This window comes from Morchella importuna (genome assembly GCF_003444635.1).
Source record: "Morchella importuna strain M04M26 chromosome Unknown Morimp01GS001, whole genome shotgun sequence".
Lineage (NCBI taxonomy): Eukaryota > Fungi > Ascomycota > Pezizomycetes > Pezizales > Morchellaceae > Morchella > Morchella importuna.
In genome coordinates this window covers 795,100-816,068 of record NW_025763398.1, presented here as the reverse complement: position 1 = coordinate 816,068, position 20,969 = coordinate 795,100, and the positions used below count along the sequence as shown (strand labels likewise).

Here is a 20,969-nt window from a genome sequence, read left to right as displayed (position 1 = left end):
TGGGGTCCTTGAGACTTGTTTTTTTATTTTATTTCTCATTGGCGGTTCAATTCCTCTGTGTTCTTCATCCTTCGTGTGATTTATTGTTTGTGGGCAGGGCGTTTTGTTAGCGAGATTGAGAGGGTTCGATGCTTGCAGAGGTGAGACTCTGAGATGGAGAGGGTGGAGATCGGGGAGGTGAGACACTGGGGGGGGGGGGGGGAGAGTGTACTATTCTACTACATATTACTACCTTCTCGATCACGATCTCTTCTCGCGAAGCGAAGCGTGCGTGCGTGTATGAGTAAAGCCCGACATATCTACAATGAGGCCTAGACGGTCCATCTGCTATCTTTTCAGCCTTGTTTGCGGTATTAATCTCCTCTTAGCCCCGTAGAGAGGCACCAGTACATGTATACAGTCACAAATAATATGTAGAGTGCGGTCATGAACTATCACTCGTGTTGTAACCTCTACCGGTGCCAGCGGTCCGGCTGAAGATGTGGGGGAGGGGCGCGGGTGCCTAGACTAGCATAGATAGTTATAGCATAACCATCCTATTCTGGATACAGTAACCTTCCCGCGGGGGGGGGGGGGGGAAGGGGGGGGATGGATCCTACTCACAGGAACTGCTTGTGCTGCTGGTGGGGTTTCGAGTCTGGCTTTGGTTATACCCTCTCTGCACTAACTATACACCCACACATACATACACAGTAGGGCGATACGTGACGGTATTATAGACTTCCTTGCTGTTATCCAGCGCTCTCTTCTGCTACGTGTGGTGGTATGGTGTGGGTTGGATCATGGACTATCACTCGGCGCGTTTTACACTACGTGAACTTTTACTGGCACTTGGTTCGGGCGGAGAGCTATGCGTATGTAATGAGGAAAGCTATTTATTTATCACCCATGCCACGCCTAAAGACTAGCTACACCGAATCACAAAAAAGAGAAAAAGCCAAACCGCAAAAAAAAAAAAACGGACAAAGAAGAGTAGAGGCCCAACTAAGCAGCAGCACTACCCAAGCCCCCGGGCCCCCTCCTCGGATATAAACCCCCCCCCCCCCCACGACGCCTATCCATTACCCCCTCCCCCCCTTCTCCGCCCTCCCACGCACTACTCCAAATCCCTCCCCCAAATCAACGCCACCTTCCTCCGATAGCCCTCGCGGCACTTCTTCTTCTTCCCCACCTTCCCCAACCCCTCAATCCCCCTCGCCACCATCACCGCCTCGGCCCTCTCGTCCCCGCCCCTCGTCCTCACCTTCAGCACCACCACCGCGCCCTCATCATACGCGAAGAACCGCAGCCGCTCCACATCGCCCACGATCCCCGCGGGATACACATCGCCGACAACACCCGCCACGGCGCCGCAGTAGCGCGCCCAGTACGCAAACTCGGGGCCGACGAGGTCCTCTAGCTGTGTTTTGAGGTTAGAGTCGCTGACCTCGCCGCCCCAGCGCTCGCAGAGCGCCAGTGCGAGGAGGGCCCGCGTCTCGTGGGTTAGACCGTGGGCAGAGGCGAGGATGCCGGTTGTGGTTGCGTGCAGCCCGCAGGAGGGGCGTGATTCTTTGGGGATGTTGGAGTGGTAGATGAGCATATTCGCCAACGCGGGTACGATTTCTGAACGGAAGATATACGGCGTCGACCGCGGGAGGGCGTAGTTGAGGAGCTCACGGATCTTGGCTGTGTCGCGGGGCGCATGTGCGGATGTTGCGACGACGAGGGGGTCCTGGGCGCGGGTTGCGGTGTCGAGGCGTTCGTAGAGAGCGCCCTCGCGCACGCCGCCTTGGCAGAAGATGACGGTCTTGATGGTGGGGAGGGTCTCGACGAGGGCGGAGATGAGGAATGCGACGGCGGGGACCTGGCGCGCGCGGCGGTCCGAGATGCGGAATTTGTCGTCGAGACGCCGGGTGGTTTCGGAGCTGAGGTGGAAGTCGGCGAGGTCGGAGAAGGCGCTGCCGGGGGCCTTGAAGCCGTTGATGATGGGGACTGGGTATGGCTGGATCGGGTGCTGGTCGAGCAGGAGGAAGCCGAAACCGCGGAAACCCCCGCCGGAGAGGTAGAGTGTGTAGCCGCCGTCGTCGGCGGCGTAGTCGGAGAGCTCCGGCGGGATGTCGAGGCCGGTGATGGCGGTCGCAACGCGGGACTTGATCTCGTCCTTCAGCTGGGCTATCGCCTCGTCGTTGATCGCCGTCTCGCGGCGCTTCGTGAGTGCTGCCGCACCGTACGGCAGCGAGACCGCCGCAGGCGGCATGCGTGTCTTGCCGCCCTTCGACACCATCCACGTGAGCTGTGTGCTGCCCCCGCCGAGATCCATCACGAGGCCGCTGACCTCATTGAAAGAGCTTGCGACGCCCTCGGCGCCGATGCGGCCCTCGTCCTCCTTTGTGAGCAGCTCGACGGTCCAGCCCGTGGCGGCGTGGATGCGGTCGCGGAAGTCCTGCGAGTTTTGGGCCTCGCGCGTGGCCTCGGTGGCGACGACGCGGATGTTGGCTGGCGGGACGTTGAAGTCGGCGCAGACGGTTGCGAAACGGCGCATGGAGACCAGGATGGCGGAGATGACGTCTTCGCTGATGGGGGATTTTGTGGTGCCGGTGAATTGGGCGTCGTAGAGGGAGATGGGGGCGCGGTCTTGGAAGATTGTGGGCATGATGCGTGCGGTGGAGGGGTGTAGGGAGGAGATGGAGAAGCGGACGCCATTGCTGTAGGGGTGCGGGGGGAGTTAGATGTAGCTGTAGCTGTAGGATGGGGGGGGGGGGGGGAGCTTGGGGGGGGAGCTGAGAGCTTACCTTCCAATGTCCACTAATCCCCTTAGGAACGAATTGTCGGTGGTGGTATCAGCTTGCACCATGGCTGTTATTTTTGGGAGGAGTAAGAGCTTCCAGAGGAAGTAGAGGGACGCAATCGTGGCGGTGATGTATCTGTTATATAGAGCAGAGCAGCTTTCTGTCTGTCTCTAGTGGTGATGTCAAGATGTCTCGGAGCAAGTTGTATGTAGGGATGTGATGGATGGATGGATGGTGGATGGATGGTGGATGGATGGATGGATGGATGGTGGATGGATGTGGATGGATGGATGGAGATTGTTCGTTTCCTTGGACAGATAGCAAGCGGGGCCCTGTGACATGACGCGGGGCAGCACAGCACAGCACAGCACACAAACCAGACGAGACGACAGATGACTAAGCCCCGAAAACTGGATTTGAGGAGTGTCGAGTCTGCTGCCCATGAGCTGGGTGCTGCGTCGTATCCTAAGGAGCGAAATTAGAGCTATCGATACCAGCACCCCCCTTCTTATCAGACTGCACACAGATCCATGTCATCCATCCTACAAGTATACAAACTCCATCCCATCCCCCAAAGGTTGTAGTTCCCAAAAGTGCTGTCTTATCCAATGCAGCGGGGTCAGCAACACATGACGTGGTCTTGGCAATCAGGGTCCAACAACCGGGTTCTAAACTAAACTGCACTAGCCCCCGCCGCTTGGGGGACGTTTTTTTCTTGGCGCTGGTCGCGTGACTGGCCTGCTTCTTGCTATCTGTCGATCAATTGTAGACTTTGATATCCCTTCGTCTGGCAAAAAATGCTGACCCCCCCCCCAAAAAAAAAAAGTTGTGTGGCTTTACTAACAGATCTTGTTATCTCTCCTATCAAATAATAGATTTCCCATACAAATTTAATAGGGGGGGTCAGCATTGCCAGACTAAGGGATACGTGGGATGTTTCTTCAATTAATTAAACAATTGTGATTGTGGTAGCGATTGGTGCTGTGGCATGTAGTGAAAACAATGAGCAAGAATCTTGAATACGCAATCATTGACACTCGTACATACACTAACATACTACATACTAGTCCAACTGCCAAACACCTGCCAGAAAGCCGCTCAAGGTTTGCTATATATATATATATATTTCCGAACCGAAAAATGCTAAAGCACACCTCTATCACTCACTAATACCACAGATCACAGCTACACCACACAATCCACAAAAACAAAACTCCATTAAGCCACCACAATTTAAATGCTACTACTACAATACATGGCCCAGACCCTCTCCCCCCCTCTCCCCCGGGCTAAAGGCTGAAATCAAACTCCTTAAACGCCTCCTTGAACCTCTCGGCATCACCCTTCTCCTCCTCCAAGCTCAGCACACAGTCCTTCCAGTGCACCGTCTGCAGCCCCAGCACCTTCGCCAGCACTCTCCGCCCTACACACACCTCCGTTAGCACACCCCAGAACCAAAAGAGAAAGAGAAAAAACCCACCAAACTGCAAATCAAAATACTCCCCCCCCCTCAACGGCAGCACCAACGCCCCCCCCTCCCCCCTCCCCCCCACCCACACCCTAAAATACTCCTCGCCCTCGCTCACCTCCCGCCTCTCCAACGCCGCCAACCCATCCCTCTCCGCCTCCCCTCTAAACGCCTCCTCCACCACCTCCATCTTATCACTCGGCACGGGCACAACCTGCCAATGCGCATGCACGCCTCCCGCACGCGCAATCTCGAACGTAACGGTGCCGAACCCGCGCGGCTCGAGCATGGCGCTGATGGCGTCCTTGTAGCGCGTCATCTCTGCGGCCGTGCTGGCGCGCGCCTCGCCGTCGTCGATGAGCGCGAGCGTGGGCGTGTGTGTGAGCGGGATGATGAGGATGTGCGCTGCGAAGGGGAGCGTGGCGGAGGCCTTTGTGAGCGGCCCCTTGGCGGTGGTGAGGTAGGCGTCGTTGCCGATGGAGACGATGAGGTGCTTTTCGAGCTTGGGGTAGGAGAGGCAGAAGAAGCAGTTTTCGGCTGTTGGGTTGATCCCTGGGTGTTAGTCTTGAGGGTTCTGATTTTTGTTTTATGGGACAGAGGAAACACATACGTCCAGGTGGGGGTTTCGGCGCCCTCGGCCCGCCCTTCCCCCGCTTTCCGCCCCGGTCATCGCGGATATGCTCGCCCCAGAAGAAGGAGCCGCCGCCGTCCGCCTGCCCCGCCGTCCGCTTCTTGGTCTTCTCCCTATACGGGCTCGGCGTCGCGTTCGGCGGCACAGCGACATTCGTATCCTGCGGCGTGATGCTGAACGCATACAAGCTCTTCGCCTTGGCCTCATTCCCCCAATCGCCCACGCCCAGGAACCGCGTCACCCGCGCCCCCTCCCCCTTCGCATCGCTGTCCCGCACCACGTTCCTGTACGGCTCCCGCTCCCAGAACGCCGCGCCCGCCGCCGCGAAGTGGTACCGCGGGCGGATCATCATTGCGAGCTCCGCAATCGACGGGCTACCACTACTACCACCACCGCCAAGCGCAGGGGGCAGAGGCACTGCGCTGCCACGCTCAACATCCGCCGGCCAGTCGTACGTCAGCAGCAGGTCGGCGCTGTTGCAGCCCTTGAGCGTCCTCGCATCCAGCGGGGAGTAATACGGTAGATCCGCCGCCTCACCCGCGTCCGCCTCCGGCTTCGCGGCGGTCTGGATGTTACTGTCGAGGCGGCCTCCGAGCGCGACGATGCGCACGCCCTCGGAGGTGTTGAGGACGGTCTTCTTTCCGAGGAAGAAGAGGTTCTCGCAGACCTCGCCGGCGGAGGATGCGATCTTCTCGCGCACGCTGGGCGGCAGCGAGTGTCGCCCGAGCCCAAAGTACGTGGGTAGGGGAACCTTGATCTCGCCGCGGAGGAGCTTTTGGATGTTTTCGGTGTCGCTGGGGGTGTCGGTGGTGCCGGGGGCGGCGAAGAGGTCGCCGAGGAGGAGGGCGAGGGAGAAGTTGTTTTTTGTGTGTAGGGCGGTGGCTTTTGTGAATGCTTCGATGAAGCTGCCGTTTGTGGCTCCGATGACGAGGCTGTGGAGAGAGTCAGTGGAGGGGGGGGGCGAGGGGATCTTGAGAGGATTGAGGGAGGTGGGAGGGGAGGGGAGGGAGGGAGGGGAGGGAGGGAATGCGTACATTTTGGCAGCCATTGTGGGCGTGGAGGGATCCAGAGACGTGAGGATCGAGGAGTTGAGGTTGCGTCGTTGAGGGTCGGTCTTTGGGCTTCAATTTGCAGGAAAACGCGACGTTGACGACGGTTGCACGCGCCAAGGGTTTGCGTCATGGATTCTCGTTCGGGTGCCTGCCAAGAAAACATGGGTTTGTTGTGGAGGCTTTCCAGAAAGTGATGTCGACTGCAACATGCGAGTTTCGCTTTACACTGATTATATTCTCCATAACGTACTGCCGTAAAATCCCGCGAAATATTAATACCAAGGAGTATTTCCCTTAAGGCTAGTCAGATTGGCCTTGAGCCTTCAATCCCCTTAGCCAAGAGCGTAACTCGACCACTGATCGATAGTGCAGCTCCACCTCCAATATATCTTCGCTGTCTCCAAATCATGCAGCAAGCACACGCACGCAACCACGTAGCAGCTTTCTAGAAGTTCCGGCGTATGCCCTCAATTAATATGCTAGCATGCATCCCCAACCCGTGTATTGATGCCCGCGTATTTTTGGTGATTTCAATGCCGTTATTTCTCCTCAACCGCTGCTGATATCGACAGAATATTAGCTGTTGTATTCAACAATCCTCACCAGATGGGGCCAAAACATCGAGTGATATCTGATGATCGGCCTAGCTGTTATAGACGGTATGTCTGACGTAGAGTACGTAGTCGTCTCGATCAGTGTAGGAAGACTCAATAGGTAGCAGGATGGATGATCGACCCTATTACGAAGTAGGATGAAAGTAGATCTATATACTTGTGCATAGAGAAGTGACATATCTACCTGTGTAAGTACATGTAAGCTAGACTGTGGGCACCGCTACTAAAATATATGAAGGGGAGTTTATTGACAGAACTAATGTATGTAGCTTGCGCACGCACCGGCAACATCTTGGATAGGTTCCGGCTTTGACATTCCTAACTGGTTTCTAGAACAGATGTATGTAGAGGACATACATGTATACGATATTACCTTACGGAATATAGATTTTGATTCCGATATCGTACTGTACTCCTAAGAGCTTCTATGACGGGATCTCCAGTGCCCCCAATAGAAGGCCCCATAACCCTCATCACAACCACTCACTCGTCATCCTTCTATTACTTCTCACACCCTATTCAAACCCAGCGGTAAAAATACCAGCCCTTCAAAGCAATATTAAATCCTTCAATTCCCCCACTCCCACCCCTTCTAGCCAAGAATAGTATCCAGAAATACTCGCCATGGAGCATAAAATACCCTCATCCACACTCACACCCATCACCAGCACCCCACAACCCCCCGAAAACACAAACACTGCAACAAACCACACTTTCCACAATGGGTCTCCTCGACAGCATCTTCAAAACCAAGGCCGTCCGCGAAGACAAGCGCTCATCCCGACTAATCAAGCAGGACAATAAAGCGCAGGCCCGCACATCAAGCTCGACGCTGTGTCAGACGTGTGGTAAGCACTTTGTTCTCAACGCGAAGATGTGCCAGGGATGTATGTATACCACCGACCCGCCGTGGATGGCCTAGCTAGACCTCTTTGCTGATAGGGGATGTAGGTGAAACGTGGTCCAAAGTTCCGCAGAAACCTTACTGATTAAAATAGGGATGTGAGGGTCGGGGGGCGGGGGGGCGTGTTTAGTACATCCCTCGACCTTATTGGCGGGATTAGATTTTTTTTTTTAAAAAAGGTTGTTTATTGAGTTTAGGTTATTTTCTTTTCTTTCGTTTTCGGTTGGTCTGGGCTCTGTTCTTCCTTGGACATGGACGCAGTGCGAAAACTTCAGCTGGCTGGACCCACTTGGAGTGCTGTTCTTTTTATTAGCGAATTGTACATATATAATAAATTTGCATTAACTTGAAGACTTACTGTAGGAAGGCTTTATATGTGCTTTTATATTGCGATTTTGGTTAATGTAAGTAACAACGTTTATTTGACTTCCATAGATATAGAATTTTCCTAGATGTTGACAGGGGGTGTGTTTGTGAATTGCTAGTTTCGTATACATAGAAGCATTCTCTTAGAGAAGTTGAGCTCTGGCCATTGAAGGAATCGAAACCAAGTCCTCGCCCATTCCATGGGGCTATATGTACTTCACGCTCAGTCATGAAGCACTGGCAACTTGAAGCCCCGGTATCGTGGTGTAGTGAAAATATGTGGGGCAATCAAGCACACCCGCCGAGAACATCTTGTTAAACGTCGCTAGATCTGAAGATCCAAGAAAACTTTGAAACAGGCAACTGCGAGCGAGAAGGATTCCCAAGCTGTATCCCCCGCCTCTTGTGAAGGCAAGAGCAGTAGCTATCCTTTACCTGGTGAGACTTGCAGATTCGGGATGCAGATTTATACTGTGGCCCAGTGACTTTGCCATAAGATTTACGTATGGCTGAGCAAAGACACTGGGACACTGTCTAAACCTGCCTAGCTTGGAGGATCCTGAATCTGCAAGGCCAAGAGGTAATGGTAGGGTGCTTAGGTTGACGGGGATTCTCCATAAATCTTGGCTATAGTTGTGGGACCTAGTACATTGCTGACACTCCGCCAAGCGTTTGGCTGACTATAAGAGGCGGAAGCGGGGTTGGTTGCATATGCAAAGAGAGAAATGTGGCGTGGTGATTATGAGGGAGGGTCGGTTCCTGAGTCCTGACTCGAGGTTAGGCACGGGAGGAACTCGTAAATTCACATGTGGCTTACTGCATGACCTGCAACCTATATGACCGTTCGTACCTATCAGTAATATTATAGTTGCGGATAGTCAAACTTCTTTGCTTACTCTCACCCCCTTGTGTGCGTTGGTAATGTAGGGGAAAACTGTGCCTACATACCTCACACAGTCCTAGGCCACGGGCGAGAAGATCAAACAAACCTCCTGCTTCGCTGGAGAGCTCTGGGTTATTTTTTGTATTTTGACGAAATACTGAATGCTCCCTGGGTATAACACTGGTAGTTTCGTCGGCCGTCGTATATTGGAAAGTTGAGGCGAGAGAGCTGCGGTGGTGAGTGAGAGCTCATGAAGAAGAAGAATATGCTGACCGGTAAGGCTGCTTTCGCAAACAAGCCTTGGCCAGTCGTCACAGCTCGGGATGATAATTTGAGTATGTAGTACTGCGGCTCTGGCGGTTCTTGTGTTACAGCAAGTAAGTATTGGTGATGTAGCGTGAGGACAAGTATCAGTCTCAGTCGCAATGGAACCAAGGGGAGGCCAGATGATGAATTAAGCCGACCAATTTTGGGTATTGAAATTCCTCGGCAGATGTAAATCCAACTAAATACATGTATGCACAGATCAGAAGAATTGGAAAGAGCTTACCGAACCATTATTCTCGTTTCTTAGTACCTTTAAGGATGAATTATCGAGCCGCAGTACCGTACCACACTTGCACAAATAGTATTGAGCGTGACAAAGTGGCAATCTCCTGTCCCACTAGATAATGACCACCGCCCACAGCAAACCGAGCCAGCCTTCCTCAGCTGCAGTCAAGCTTCGATCCCAAGAAACATGTACCTGTCAATTGCTGCCCAATTGATCACCAAGGCTTTCTTTATTCGCTGACAGCCATTTAGACTGTAACCACACTAACGCATTATGGCTTAGCTCACCACCTTGTCTTGGCAGGTGTCTTCGCAGCCAATTCATTCCCTTACCCGCCCCCCCAACATCGCTTTTCCTTTCTGTGTGAGTGAGAAGGAAAGTTCAGTGCAGTGGGAGCTCTCTATCTGGATAAGCTCTGCTGGAGGTGTCCCCCAACGACGACGCGAGATATTCATCGTACACACCCACTCTCCCTACATACACATTTACGACCCTGCACGAACGATACGGAAAAAGGAAACATCTCATCACCATCTTACACGCACCTACAGTACAGCACCCAGCAAGTCAAGTCATCCACTCATCCAGACAGACAGCAAACGGTCCACCCATCCTCATCCTGGCACCCACCGTTCTATAGATCTACACGACGTACCGAAAGATCTCACCGTTCACCCCCCCCGCCCCCGACCGTCAGTGCCTCGAGCTCTACAACCTGCCAGACACTAAACCATACCTTAACGCGCGCGCCGTATAGAATCTCACGACCCAGCAGCAGTCTACGTCCCTCCCCCCGCGTGTTCGACCACCCAGCGCCAAAAATCTCCCCTCGTCGCGCGCAGGCGGAGCAGTCGTAGCAGCACCGTTCTAGCAGCACCACCACCACCACCACCACCACCACCATGCCTCAAGCCATGACTCCCACAGAGGAGGTCGCTAAAGCGCCCACCAAACCTAACACGACACTCGAGATCCGCGCGCCGCCACTGCCGCACATCACGATGGGGTTTGTGCCTCTGTCGTTACTCATCAATCGTCTGGTGCAGAACTCACACAACAAGCTCGTGGAGCTAATCGACTCGCTACAGGGCTCGGGGCAGAGCGACGGGGAGAAGAAGTTGCGCATCATTGAGCATATGCAGGAGACGCGGAAACAGTTCATCAAGGTGCTGGTGCTGGTTACGTGGGCTAAGAATGCGTCGGCCGTGAGCGAGGTGATCGATTTGAAGGTGTATCTGGATAGCAGGCAGGATGTCTTTCACAAGGTGGTGTGGAACCTGTACGAGGTGCGCAGGAAGATGAGTTATGCGAGGTACTACTATTCCCCCAGTACACTATGTGGCCTGGCCTTGTGGGCTGCCGGAGGTGACGTGGGGGTTATGTACTAAATTGCTACAGAGTCCCGAATCCCGACCTTGATACCGCGGTTCAGGTGCTGTCTACGGGGGTGGCCACAAATTCCATGACTCGCCGCTATGTACCGCCGCCTCCGCTCAGTTCTACGGAGATTCTTAAGACGCTATCCAATATCAATACGCTCCTTGCACTCCGATTTTCGCTGCACTCACCACCGCCCCCGTATTTCAAAGACTACACAATATCCTCTGGCCGCGCTACGTTTAAGGTCGAACATGAATTTGAGGTCGACATGTCTATCGGCGACGAAGACCCTACGTCGCAGCTATACCTAATCGACTTCCGACTGGCCTTCGAGCCGGCTGCCGGGGCGCCTTTCCCAGAAAACCTCAAGAACGAGATTGAAGGTCGCGGTAACACGGTACTGAAATCGAAGGGCCTTGAGGGTATCCATGACTTCCTGCACGACTTCTGTCTCACGCACAAGATCAACATCTTGATGCGACAAGCTCATGAAATGCTCCAAGGGCGCTGGACAGAAAACCTCCGAATCCAGCAGATCAAGCGTACCCTCGTGATCCAGTACTGGACTAACCGTGCTGGTGAGGGCAAGTCATGGATCGAGGTCGGTGTCAAGCGCGGTGTCGCGGGAAAGCCAAGTAGGCTAGGTGTGCGGTGGATGAGGGAGGGTAAGGAGGTGAAAGACGTCGAGGTCCCGCTGAACATCGCGGTACTCTCCGCAGAGGAGCTACTCAAGACTGTAATAGCACTGCATACAAAGTGGATATTGACAGGAATACGGGATCGCTTTTCACCGCTTCCACTCTTTCCGCCGTCATCCATGCAGCTGAACACACACCCTACGGACTCATTTAACAGCTTCTTGAAGCTGCGGCTGACGCCATCTCGGGCAATCAAGGTGCTCATAGAGCCTATTACTGGACGCTTTGCGCTACAGAAGCCTGGGTTACTAGCATCGAGCGTAGAGGGGAGAATCAACCAACAGCCTGGGCAGATTGCGGAGTTGCTGAAGTTGAAATTCTTGGTACTGCAGGAGGAGATTGAGAGCAGGGCGCGATCGATGGGATGGGAGATATTGAAGATGGTTGTCGTCAGGAAGGAGGAGTTCAAAACATTCTTTCCACCCACAACTCGCTACATGACATTTATGCGTCGGCAAGGCTGGAGTAAAGAATGGGTTATTACGATAGGTCTCGGCGATACCGGGGAATGCTTCTATGTCAGCAGGATGTAAGTATCATTACCCATGAGTGACACCTCATGAAGCAACTTCATACTAACAAGTAAACCTACAGTCACGAAGCACCCCAGCAATGGACCGTCTCCCTCAACATCCCTATACCCGTGAATGGTGCTTTAGACGTGACCTATGGCTTCCTCGCCAACCTCGAGAAGATTTCCGCCTCAATCATTACCCTGCACACCATTACGGAAGACCTTACCTCCCGCTCCGTCCAACATCAACTCAAACCTTCAAAGACAGCAGATACAAAGCTCATCATCCCTGACCTTTATATCCGCTTCTCTTCCCTTATTCCGCGTGCAAATTGGGGCATTGATGCTCTGCGTGTGACCTTCCAATCTCTCTCCGACTCCGGTGCCTGCACACTCACGGTCTGTGGCCGCACCGCCGAGGCAATGACGCACCTTGGCGTCGTAGGAAAGGACATCGCATCAGCCGACTCTGATGTCTCCTTCCACCCGCAGACTGGGAGCTACGCAATCCGCTTTATAGTCCCAGTTGGCGAGTCGATCATTGACCCCCTGATCGAAAAGCTCTCCCGCATTGAGACGCTCATCAAGTTTGTGGCAGTTATACGCCGATTCCAGCTGCCGTGCTTGCATGTGAGCCTTGGCCGGATAGGCTTCAAGTACTCGAATGATGCGCACAGCACAGCGGAAGTGTCGTTCGGCGCTGACGATAATAATGACACCAAGATGCGGTTGCACTTGCCCCCACGAAGCCCGCACGCGCGGATAAAGCACTTCCTTGAGAACTCGCTGAACACTTCTGGGCTTGAGATCGTAGTAATGGCCTTGACCGTGACATTGCCCCTACTTCTAGCCTTCACAGATCTAGAGTCAACCCCCCCCAACCAGCGTGACGACGCACTGTTCATACTTCCTCGAAACGTAGACTGGTACCGTGTAGAGTATAGGCTTGCGAATGTGGTGCTAGACTGGCGACTCAAGTGCCGCAAGAGCGTGCTGTACTGGTATGTTCAGGACGCGGCAGTAGCAGGCGCAGAGAGCGAACGCGGCGTCAGGGGCGGCGAGGGCAGGCGGAAGGCAGAGATGCTTAAGCCGCTGTGGTGTGGTGAGATTGAGGGCGAGTGGGAGGCGCTGAAGATTGGCGCCGCTGCTGGTGTCAGAGGAGTCGGGGCATTAGTGAAGGCCGTAGATGCGCTGGTTAGAAGGCCTATACCTGGCCAACAGCAGCAGCAACCACAGCAGGCGTAGGGTGTGTGAAGAATTAGGATTAGGAGTAAAACATGAATCTGGGCGGTTGTATTATATCTTTCCCGTTCTCTTTTCTTAAAATCGTTGTGTTTTTCTTTATTCTGTCACTTGGTTTTTTTATGGTGTTTTTGTGTCTAATTTATCCTCTTTCCTGTTTTTTTTTCTCTTCCTTCTTACTTAACTTACTACCTTTGAGGAGCGGATCGGTTTGGACAATGGACCTACATGCATATAAGTATATCAGAGCTCTATCGAGAGCCACAGCAAAGTACCCTCGTTTGCTGCGCACTTTCCCTGTTTTTGCTGTTGGTTTCTGTTTGCCCTACTTACTTTACCCGCCCCCCGCCCACTATTGCATTTTTTGCTCATGTCTCTAACTCTTCTTCTATTATCACTATTTTTCGTGCATGGCCGATGGCGGGGGGTTTCGTTTCATTTGTTCCATGTGTTACGACCTGGGGCGGCGGCGGTGGGCGGGGTGGATGGTAATCTTTAAAAAATTGGGAATGGGGTGGGGGTGGGGGTGGGGGTGGGGTGGGGTATAGATAGATCTGAATTTGAAAGACTTTTCTCGACGGAAGAATTGGGTGTATGTGGGGGAGCCGGTAGAGAGCTGGATTCAGCTGGTTTGTGGTGTCTTCAATTGGTTGTGTGGTGCTTGTCAGGAAGGTAGAAAGAGCAGTGGTTATATACATCATGTAGTGATAGTCCTGAGATGCTTTATTGGAGTTGTGAGGAAATGTACTATAGCCCCATGAAGACGAGATTGGTTCATGCCCTCCATCTTCTTGGAATGAACATATCATGTCGTTTCCCTTGGAAATCAGCGTGATGATGGGAGGCCGTGGGTGCTCTCCCCGCCGAATTAAAGAAAATCGTTATGACCTCACGTTAGTGTTTCCTATTCTTCATGTGTTGGCATAAGAAGCCTATATTTCTACAAGACAATTGCAAAGTTAAAAGAAGAAAAATGGAGGTAAAAAAAGAAGAAAAAAAGGAACCCGCCCTAAGGTTTTTAACCAAAAGCAACAAAAGAGAGGCATTGCGCGCTGCTCTTTTTGACCCAGTCACACAGTGTTTCCACCAAGCCTGGGAGGTCTATGGGCGATTCGAACCGCCAACCTCGGCCCCTCTGGGCAACACCATAGCAACTGGGCTACGGCGGTAGATGGTGTGTTGGAGCTGGGAAGGGGGCTCGTACGAACAGGTGACCACATCTTCGATATCTACCCCCTTCTGTTTTCCCCATCTTCCTATGCCGTCACAAATACAACATGACTCTTATCAGCTTTTTATCCTCCCTGGCCCGCAAAGGACCATCATTGAATTGCACACAATAAATACTCTACTACTTTCTCAGGTTTCAGTAAATGTACTCTATACCACCCGCAAATATATAACAGACCGGCTCTCTATAATAATTACCCTTTCTAAGTGTAGGATCACAAATATAAGTGGAGTGTCTTAACCCATCTGACATCTGTTTATGGATAGATACTATAGTTATGAAAACTCCCTACTACGCTTCTCTGGCACGACCGCTGCTACTTATCTTAGTTTACATAGGCATTAGTATCGGTAATGACAACAAGCCCCATAGCAACAGACGGCCAAGACACTGCCTGTCCGGAGATAAAGCGGCTTTGACTCTGCTTCAGATGAACCCCCACGAAAAGGGGCTGCAGGTACGGCCGAAGACCGTCGGTCTCAGAGTTGTAGTAGAAGTACTGGCTGACTCGGAGGTTCATTTTTAGATGAGTTTAGTGCTCGAACTTAATATGTTGGAGTAGATAATATAAGCTACGGGAGCCGTAAACGGAATGAGACTCGAGGACAGATGAGGGTCACTGAGCTTTCTAGGGGTCTACCCGGCCCACACCAGCAAAGAGCATTCTAGGGCGAAAGAAGCTATCTCAGCTAGGAATTCCTTAAGTTTCTGAGATATACTCACCTCTTACGAGACCACGTTCGTTTCTAGGGCCACGGGACATGATTCGATCCAAGTTAATCTCTCGCCAACAACCCATGTGGATTTTTGCACCTACACCAACATCGTCCACATGCACAGCCAGCAACAATGACAACTAAAACTCCTCTAAAAAGACACCTAACTATAGGGAAACGTTTTCAACCCCACACCACCCTGTCACGAAACATATCACGCAGATTTGATCATAGCTATCATTACCACTTCATAGGACGTCACTCGGGCTTGGCACAGAAATACTTTTAGCTGACTATAGTAGTACATACCACCAGAAACCAGCGGAGAACTACGGCAGCAACCGGGCTCTGTCTAGGTATTTGGTTTTTGGGCTTACTGTTATCGGGATAACTGTCTGGTGTTTGAACATATATTATTTCGTTTACCTTACAGATATTTTTGGTAAAATGGAATAGTATAAAGGTTACTCAGGACACGTAGGACTCGCCGGATTGTTGAGGAGCGGCCACGGGTTAAGGGCCTAGATTTACGGTCAGATGTCGGTGGATAGCCGCTTTTCGTACGACTCCTGCGGGAGCAGGATTAATGCTGGCCGCACTATCATAGCTATTACGTAGCAATTACCACTTACTCGTGCGACCGAATCATTTTTGGGTGGTGAATACGTGTATTTTGTCTTATCAGATTCTGATCACTTTTCGCAACACCCTAGTTTATTGGAGATCGTAGAGTATATCATATATGAAGTGGCATAGTGGGAAAATAATCTCGATTACTACTAACGTGTTTCACTGGGAACGCAATCGTCACCGGGAAAACAATCAAGCATGCCATGAACGGGATCGCGAATTGCTGTGAAAATTCAAAATCACCCAGAGTTACAGAATTAAATACACTAAAGTCATTTCGAAATATCTTTTGAATATTTATGACGATCATCACTAATAGATTGTGAGTATATAGCTGTGTGAGGGCCATGACCACCCGATGACCCTCCCATTGCTATATACTTGATATGATCATAAGAAATAGTCAAAAACACCAAAAGAACTCTACAATACATGTATGGCTTCATAGGTATTGCTTTGGCGCTCATAATGCCCCCCTGTGAGGTTCGGTTGCTTTCCCGGTGAAACACGTTAATGGAGACCAAAACAAAACAAAAATGCGAGTACCGCAGAAACTCGCCAACTTGATTATCTCCGTGCAGGGATTTCTTCATTGATGATTGGCTGAAAGGCAGAGATCAGCTTCAGATATTTCCTCTACAAGTTAGTTTTTGGTCAGATCCGCTAGCAAAGTTCGTGAGTTTTTGCGGTACTCGAGACAAGGATCATCCCGATTTCTTTTTGGTTCTTTTCTTCTGCACACACCAGCAGATGCGACGCAGAATTAAGACAGGTCACAAATAAGCAGCAAAGGAAATTACATGAACTTCAAAATAAAGATAAACAGAACACATGCCTAACGCCAGAAGGAACACCCTCTCCTCCCATAAGAGGAAAAAGAAACAGGAGATTAATACAAGAATACTTTCACTCACTACGTACCGGCACAATGATCTTTTCCGTCAACCAATTCGCTCCAAACAGATGTTCACATCATTTGTACCAACCTTTCCGATCCGTTCCCGCTAGTTTATATCACACCCGCGAACATTACCGAAGATACGCTCATCGTATTTTGGGCATGTACGCGGTTGTATCATCAAATTCAAGAAACGGGTGGATTGATTGGCACTAATATCATATTCATCTGAGAGGAGCGAAGTGGAGGCAGGAGCAGACTACATTGTAGCGGATGAAGAGGGAAGAAAAAGAGGGCAGACAGAGGGCAGACAGAGGGGGTTTATATACAATTTAGACCACCGTGAGAGAACCAGTAACTTAGTGATCGAAGTGGGGCTGTTGCCTAACAGTGGCTGCCTGAATTCTGTTTGCCTTGTTTATTTACTTGGCGATTCTTGGCAATGGTGTGATTTGTTTCCCGGTCCTATCAGAGATTATCGCTTTTGGCTTCTCTAAACGAAATACTTGCGTCTATTCTTGTGTTTGCCGTGAAACCTGTTTTTGTCTCTATCCCGGAAACTGTGTTGGTGGCGTGAATAATCATAGAATCTCACTCGTTCTTGGCATTTCCAATTTATGAAAGAGGGTTCTCATAGCAGCGGTGAATATATTTACCACAAGAAGGATTAGGCTAGCCCGGGTAGTAATGTTGGCAACGAAAAATATTACATTAATCGTGTAGGTAAGCTCCCTAGGTATGTGGGACGTTGCTGGCTGTTTCTTGTTTTCACTAGAGTCTAGGGTGGAACATAAATTACGATCGATAAAACTGATGTAGACTTAGTGAGGACAGGGCATATATTGATGTAGAAGTCTAGGAGTTACAGAGAGTAGTCTCAGCGTGCATCCCTCGTACGTCGCCTTTAGTCCCCATCGGCCACATCTCCTAATCGCGCTTATTCATAGACATACTGAGCATCCTCTAGCGTCACGAGCCACAACGTGTTCTCAATTTTGTGGTAATTTCTTAGGCATAGCAGTGTCACATCAGTGGATCAAGTATCAAATGGATCTAGATACTTACGGCAGTACTATACTGTTTGGGCATACAGGAGAGTTCACAGTAGTTATGGGCAGTTTTATACAAAAGTGGCAATTGATCAGTAGTGGTGAAAAGGAAAGAAAATGATAGATTCATAAGTATTACACTCAAGAAATTTGCTTTGATGGTTATCAGCAAATATTATCAAGTGATGCGGAGTATAGACAAAAACTTACCTATGTATATTGATTTAAAGCCGTCTATCAATCGGATCGTTTCACCCCTCTATTGCCGGACTTGGCCAAAACCCCCCGAAGGCTCTCCCGAGTTAATTGCTTGGGGGTTGAAGCATCAGTTGATGACCACAACCCCTTGGAGCCTCTTGCTGCAATTGTCTCCTTCACCGGATCGACCAACTGCCTCGTTTCGACTTCGTCCGAATTTCTCGGATTGTAAATGGAGGGAAGCCTAATGCTCGCAATGCTTGGGGAATACTCCGGGAGGTTGGCTTCTGGGGTCGTTTCGACCCCTTCGGGATTTTCACCGCCATCGGGCACCTCTCTTCTGCTTCTACCGCCCAGCCCCATTTTGTACTTGACCCTCTCAGTTAGGGTCGGAGTCTCTCGGGCACCCCTCATGTAGACTGGCTGGGGCGTTACCCTGGCTAGAACAACCTTGAGCTTGAGCTTACCGAACGTTGGCTCGATGCCAACGTTCCAGATCCTACTCAAGGCTGTCAGAGTTTTACTGCAGAATCCTGAGATTCTACCGCTCGGTGGGGTTGATGATACAACTTCAATTGTATCTGGCTCGACAGGCTGGGAAGGATGGAGATCGGGGCTCCCCATCGAGATTTTGTCTCCCAACGCGGTATCGCCAGTACTGCGTTTGGCACCATCACCCAAGGATTCGGCAGCGGGAGTCTCTTTTTCCTCTCGTGCGTCATTCTTTGGGGCATTGTTCACAAGGGCTTCCCCTAAAGTAGCCACAAGTTAGAGTCTTGAACATATTCCATTTATAGTTTGGCCACTACTAGGTTGCTGAAGACCTATAGATACATGTAGTAAAACATAGAAACATAAGAGGATGATCTTCCTTACCATCCAAGTGGTCAGCACTTGCAGAGTTGGCATGAGGATTCCTCCTCATGTGACTGGTCTTTTTGATCAGCCTTTTGGTTCTCTTTGCTGGTGCAGTCTTGGTGGTGGTGGGTTCTGGGTCCGGGGATGACTTCGGCCCATCTTTGCCCCTAAGAGATGACCACACAGTCCCGCGCTATTTGATAGAGAGACTTTAATTAGAGGAGTTGCTTCTAGAGACTTAAGATGAATCCAAAATTGGAATTGAACTTACCGAGATTTTACCCCGAATCTCCGTCAATCTCATCCTCCAACCCTTAAAGCTCCTTTTGCTAGCCCTAGCCACTGTTTCTGTTTTACTGAGGTTATCGTGTTCGATAGAAAGGTCTGGTGATGAGACTCTTGAGGTCGACGCAGGTGATGAAGGTGGATTGGGGGTTGGTGGGGTTCCCTCACTAGACGTGGAACCAAAGCTTGCCGGAGTGCTAGCGTCCTGTGTAGCGTCGCTGACCCGTGGCTTGCTGGTATATCCTTTAGATCCCGCCCACATGGGTGGAGGGTATCCCAAGCTATTTCCCGGACCAGTTAAGCTTCTCGGTACGGCAGTAATTTGACAGGTGCTGTCGTCATTCTCGAACAAAACACTGGGTTTGTTTGAAAATGGATTCAAGTGCGCTTTTTCAGGAATTTGTGGCTTTTGGTCTCTTTCTAGTTCTTCGGGTTCTTGTGCCTGGTCATTATCAATCAAATTTTTAGGAACCAGATTTTCTTCCTCTCCTGGTCTGGATTCAGGTGAGTAAGGGGAGCTAACATCCGCAAGAAGTGCACCGGAAACATTGTTAGGTATAGAACTACTCCCAGCGGTATTGTGAACGTGGTTAAGCTCCTCGGCTTTTGAAGGAACTGTGAAGGATTTCGAGAAATCTATCAAATAATTATAATACGATGAAAAGCTGCTGGTTCTAATTGGCCTAGGAGTGGAGACTGGTGGTTGATTGGTATCGTTCAATGAGTTTCCCATTCCAATACGGGCTTCAGCTAACAGTTGAGAATTCGTCTTCATAATATTAAATCCTCTAACTGGAACTCTAGATAAAGTCAACTCTATCATATTGTTATGGAATTTGCTGATTGACTTACAGTTGTAGTTCTCCTTGCCTTCTAGGTGGTAGATTCTCATACGTCTGCGTTGGAAGTATTTCCGAAAAACTGGAATGCGATTCAGATAAATTGTTGCCAGCAGTATCACGTGCGACCAGTTCCGGATACTCTGTTGGACGCATTGTTTCCTGTCTCACACATTTTAAATCATTCGATTTATGCTGAGACTCGGCATTGACGTCCTGGCTGGCATTACAGTCTGGAATGTGACGAAATGGGCTGTTCTCATTTACATGAGAGACTCCTGGTTCATTCATAGACTCGGGCTCAGGGCTAGTCTGCCTACTGATATCTTGATACCTATTTTCCTGACGAGGGCTGCTATGCTGAAATATATTACTGTTAAACTCATCATGGCTCTCATGACCTCCTGGTCTAAGGATAGAGCTCCATGAATCCTTTGAAATATGTTCACTTGGGGCTACAAGGCATCTCTCATTAGTGTCCAGATAAAGGAAAACTCGCAGTTAAAGAGAGCGGCAGAATCGTACAACTAGGGCTATCATAGACTACATTCCCTTCAGCATCGAGATCTCTGAACAGGGTTCGTGGTTGTTCGGGGGGATCAACTCTAGCTTGCGCCTGAGACCTATTTTGATTGTACCCTCTCAAATCCTCAAATGTTTTGAGTGTCTGACGAGGTCTCTTTGCCCTAGTTGGAGTTCTGGAAAACCGGGGTGAACTCCTATTTGTCTCAAGAGATATAGTAGGGGAATGAGTGCTGGCCAAGCTCGTATCCTTTTTCCCCAAGTTCAACGGTAATATCGTCGTACTGGGTGGCAGCGGAAAGTTGTAATCATCAACATTAAGGCCATCATCCTTCTCATTATTATCATCATCATGATCATCTATTTCATGATCTTCAGTGTGCTTAATGAGTTCAAAATCTTCATTATTCCGTGACATTTTGATATTTCAACAATTGACCTTCCGGCGGAACGACTGTGGGCCGCAAATCTGGGGGGATTAGGAGCTGTTAGAGGCGAGAAAAAAAACACTAAACTTAACGGGCTGGAATTACCAACTCTACTTGTAAGTTCACCCCCTTAGTCTCTGTTTGTGCGAGGGGGTTAAGTGACTTAATATAGGGACAGGTTCTGCAAAAAAAGAAAAAGAAAGGGATTTCTCGTATGTTGGTGAATTTTCACGAGAATAAAT

General features: G+C 50.5%; 5 protein-coding genes across 5 annotated transcripts; 2 read left to right on the top strand and 3 right to left on the bottom strand.

Moving 5' to 3' along the window:
• Positions 1-1,096: 1,096 nt before the first annotated feature.
• LAJ45_00175 (uncharacterized protein) lies at positions 1,097-2,833 on the bottom strand (the record flags this gene model as incomplete). Its single annotated transcript, XM_046109777.1, has 2 exons — positions 1,097-2,684; positions 2,772-2,833. 2 exons carry the CDS (start codon positions 2,831-2,833, stop codon positions 1,097-1,099), a joined length of 1,650 nt encoding a protein of 549 aa, XP_045976470.1.
• Positions 2,834-4,057: 1,224 nt separating this feature from the next.
• LAJ45_00174 (uncharacterized protein) lies at positions 4,058-5,915 on the bottom strand (the record flags this gene model as incomplete). Its single annotated transcript, XM_046109776.1, has 3 exons — positions 4,058-4,191; positions 4,249-4,773; positions 4,847-5,915. The coding sequence occupies 3 exons, from the start codon at positions 5,913-5,915 to the stop codon at positions 4,058-4,060; spliced, it is 1,728 nt and encodes a 575-aa protein (XP_045976469.1).
• A 1,339-nt stretch (positions 5,916-7,254) lies between these two features.
• On the top strand, positions 7,255-7,522 carry LAJ45_00173 (uncharacterized protein; the record flags this gene model as incomplete). The annotated part of the gene is made up of 2 exons (XM_046109775.1): positions 7,255-7,420; positions 7,485-7,522. The coding sequence occupies 2 exons, from the start codon at positions 7,255-7,257 to the stop codon at positions 7,520-7,522; spliced, it is 204 nt and encodes a 67-aa protein (XP_045976468.1).
• A 2,619-nt stretch (positions 7,523-10,141) lies between these two features.
• Positions 10,142-13,076, top strand: LAJ45_00172 (uncharacterized protein; the record flags this gene model as incomplete). The annotated part of the gene is made up of 3 exons (XM_046109774.1): positions 10,142-10,551; positions 10,638-11,846; positions 11,912-13,076. The coding sequence occupies 3 exons, from the start codon at positions 10,142-10,144 to the stop codon at positions 13,074-13,076; spliced, it is 2,784 nt and encodes a 927-aa protein (XP_045976467.1).
• A 4,758-nt stretch (positions 13,077-17,834) lies between these two features.
• LAJ45_00171 (uncharacterized protein) lies at positions 17,835-20,717 on the bottom strand (the record flags this gene model as incomplete). Its single annotated transcript, XM_046109773.1, has 5 exons — positions 17,835-18,547; positions 18,672-18,846; positions 18,925-19,738; positions 19,791-20,232; positions 20,303-20,717. 5 exons carry the CDS (start codon positions 20,715-20,717, stop codon positions 17,835-17,837), a joined length of 2,559 nt encoding a protein of 852 aa, XP_045976466.1.
• Between the last annotated feature and the right edge of the window lie 252 nt (positions 20,718-20,969).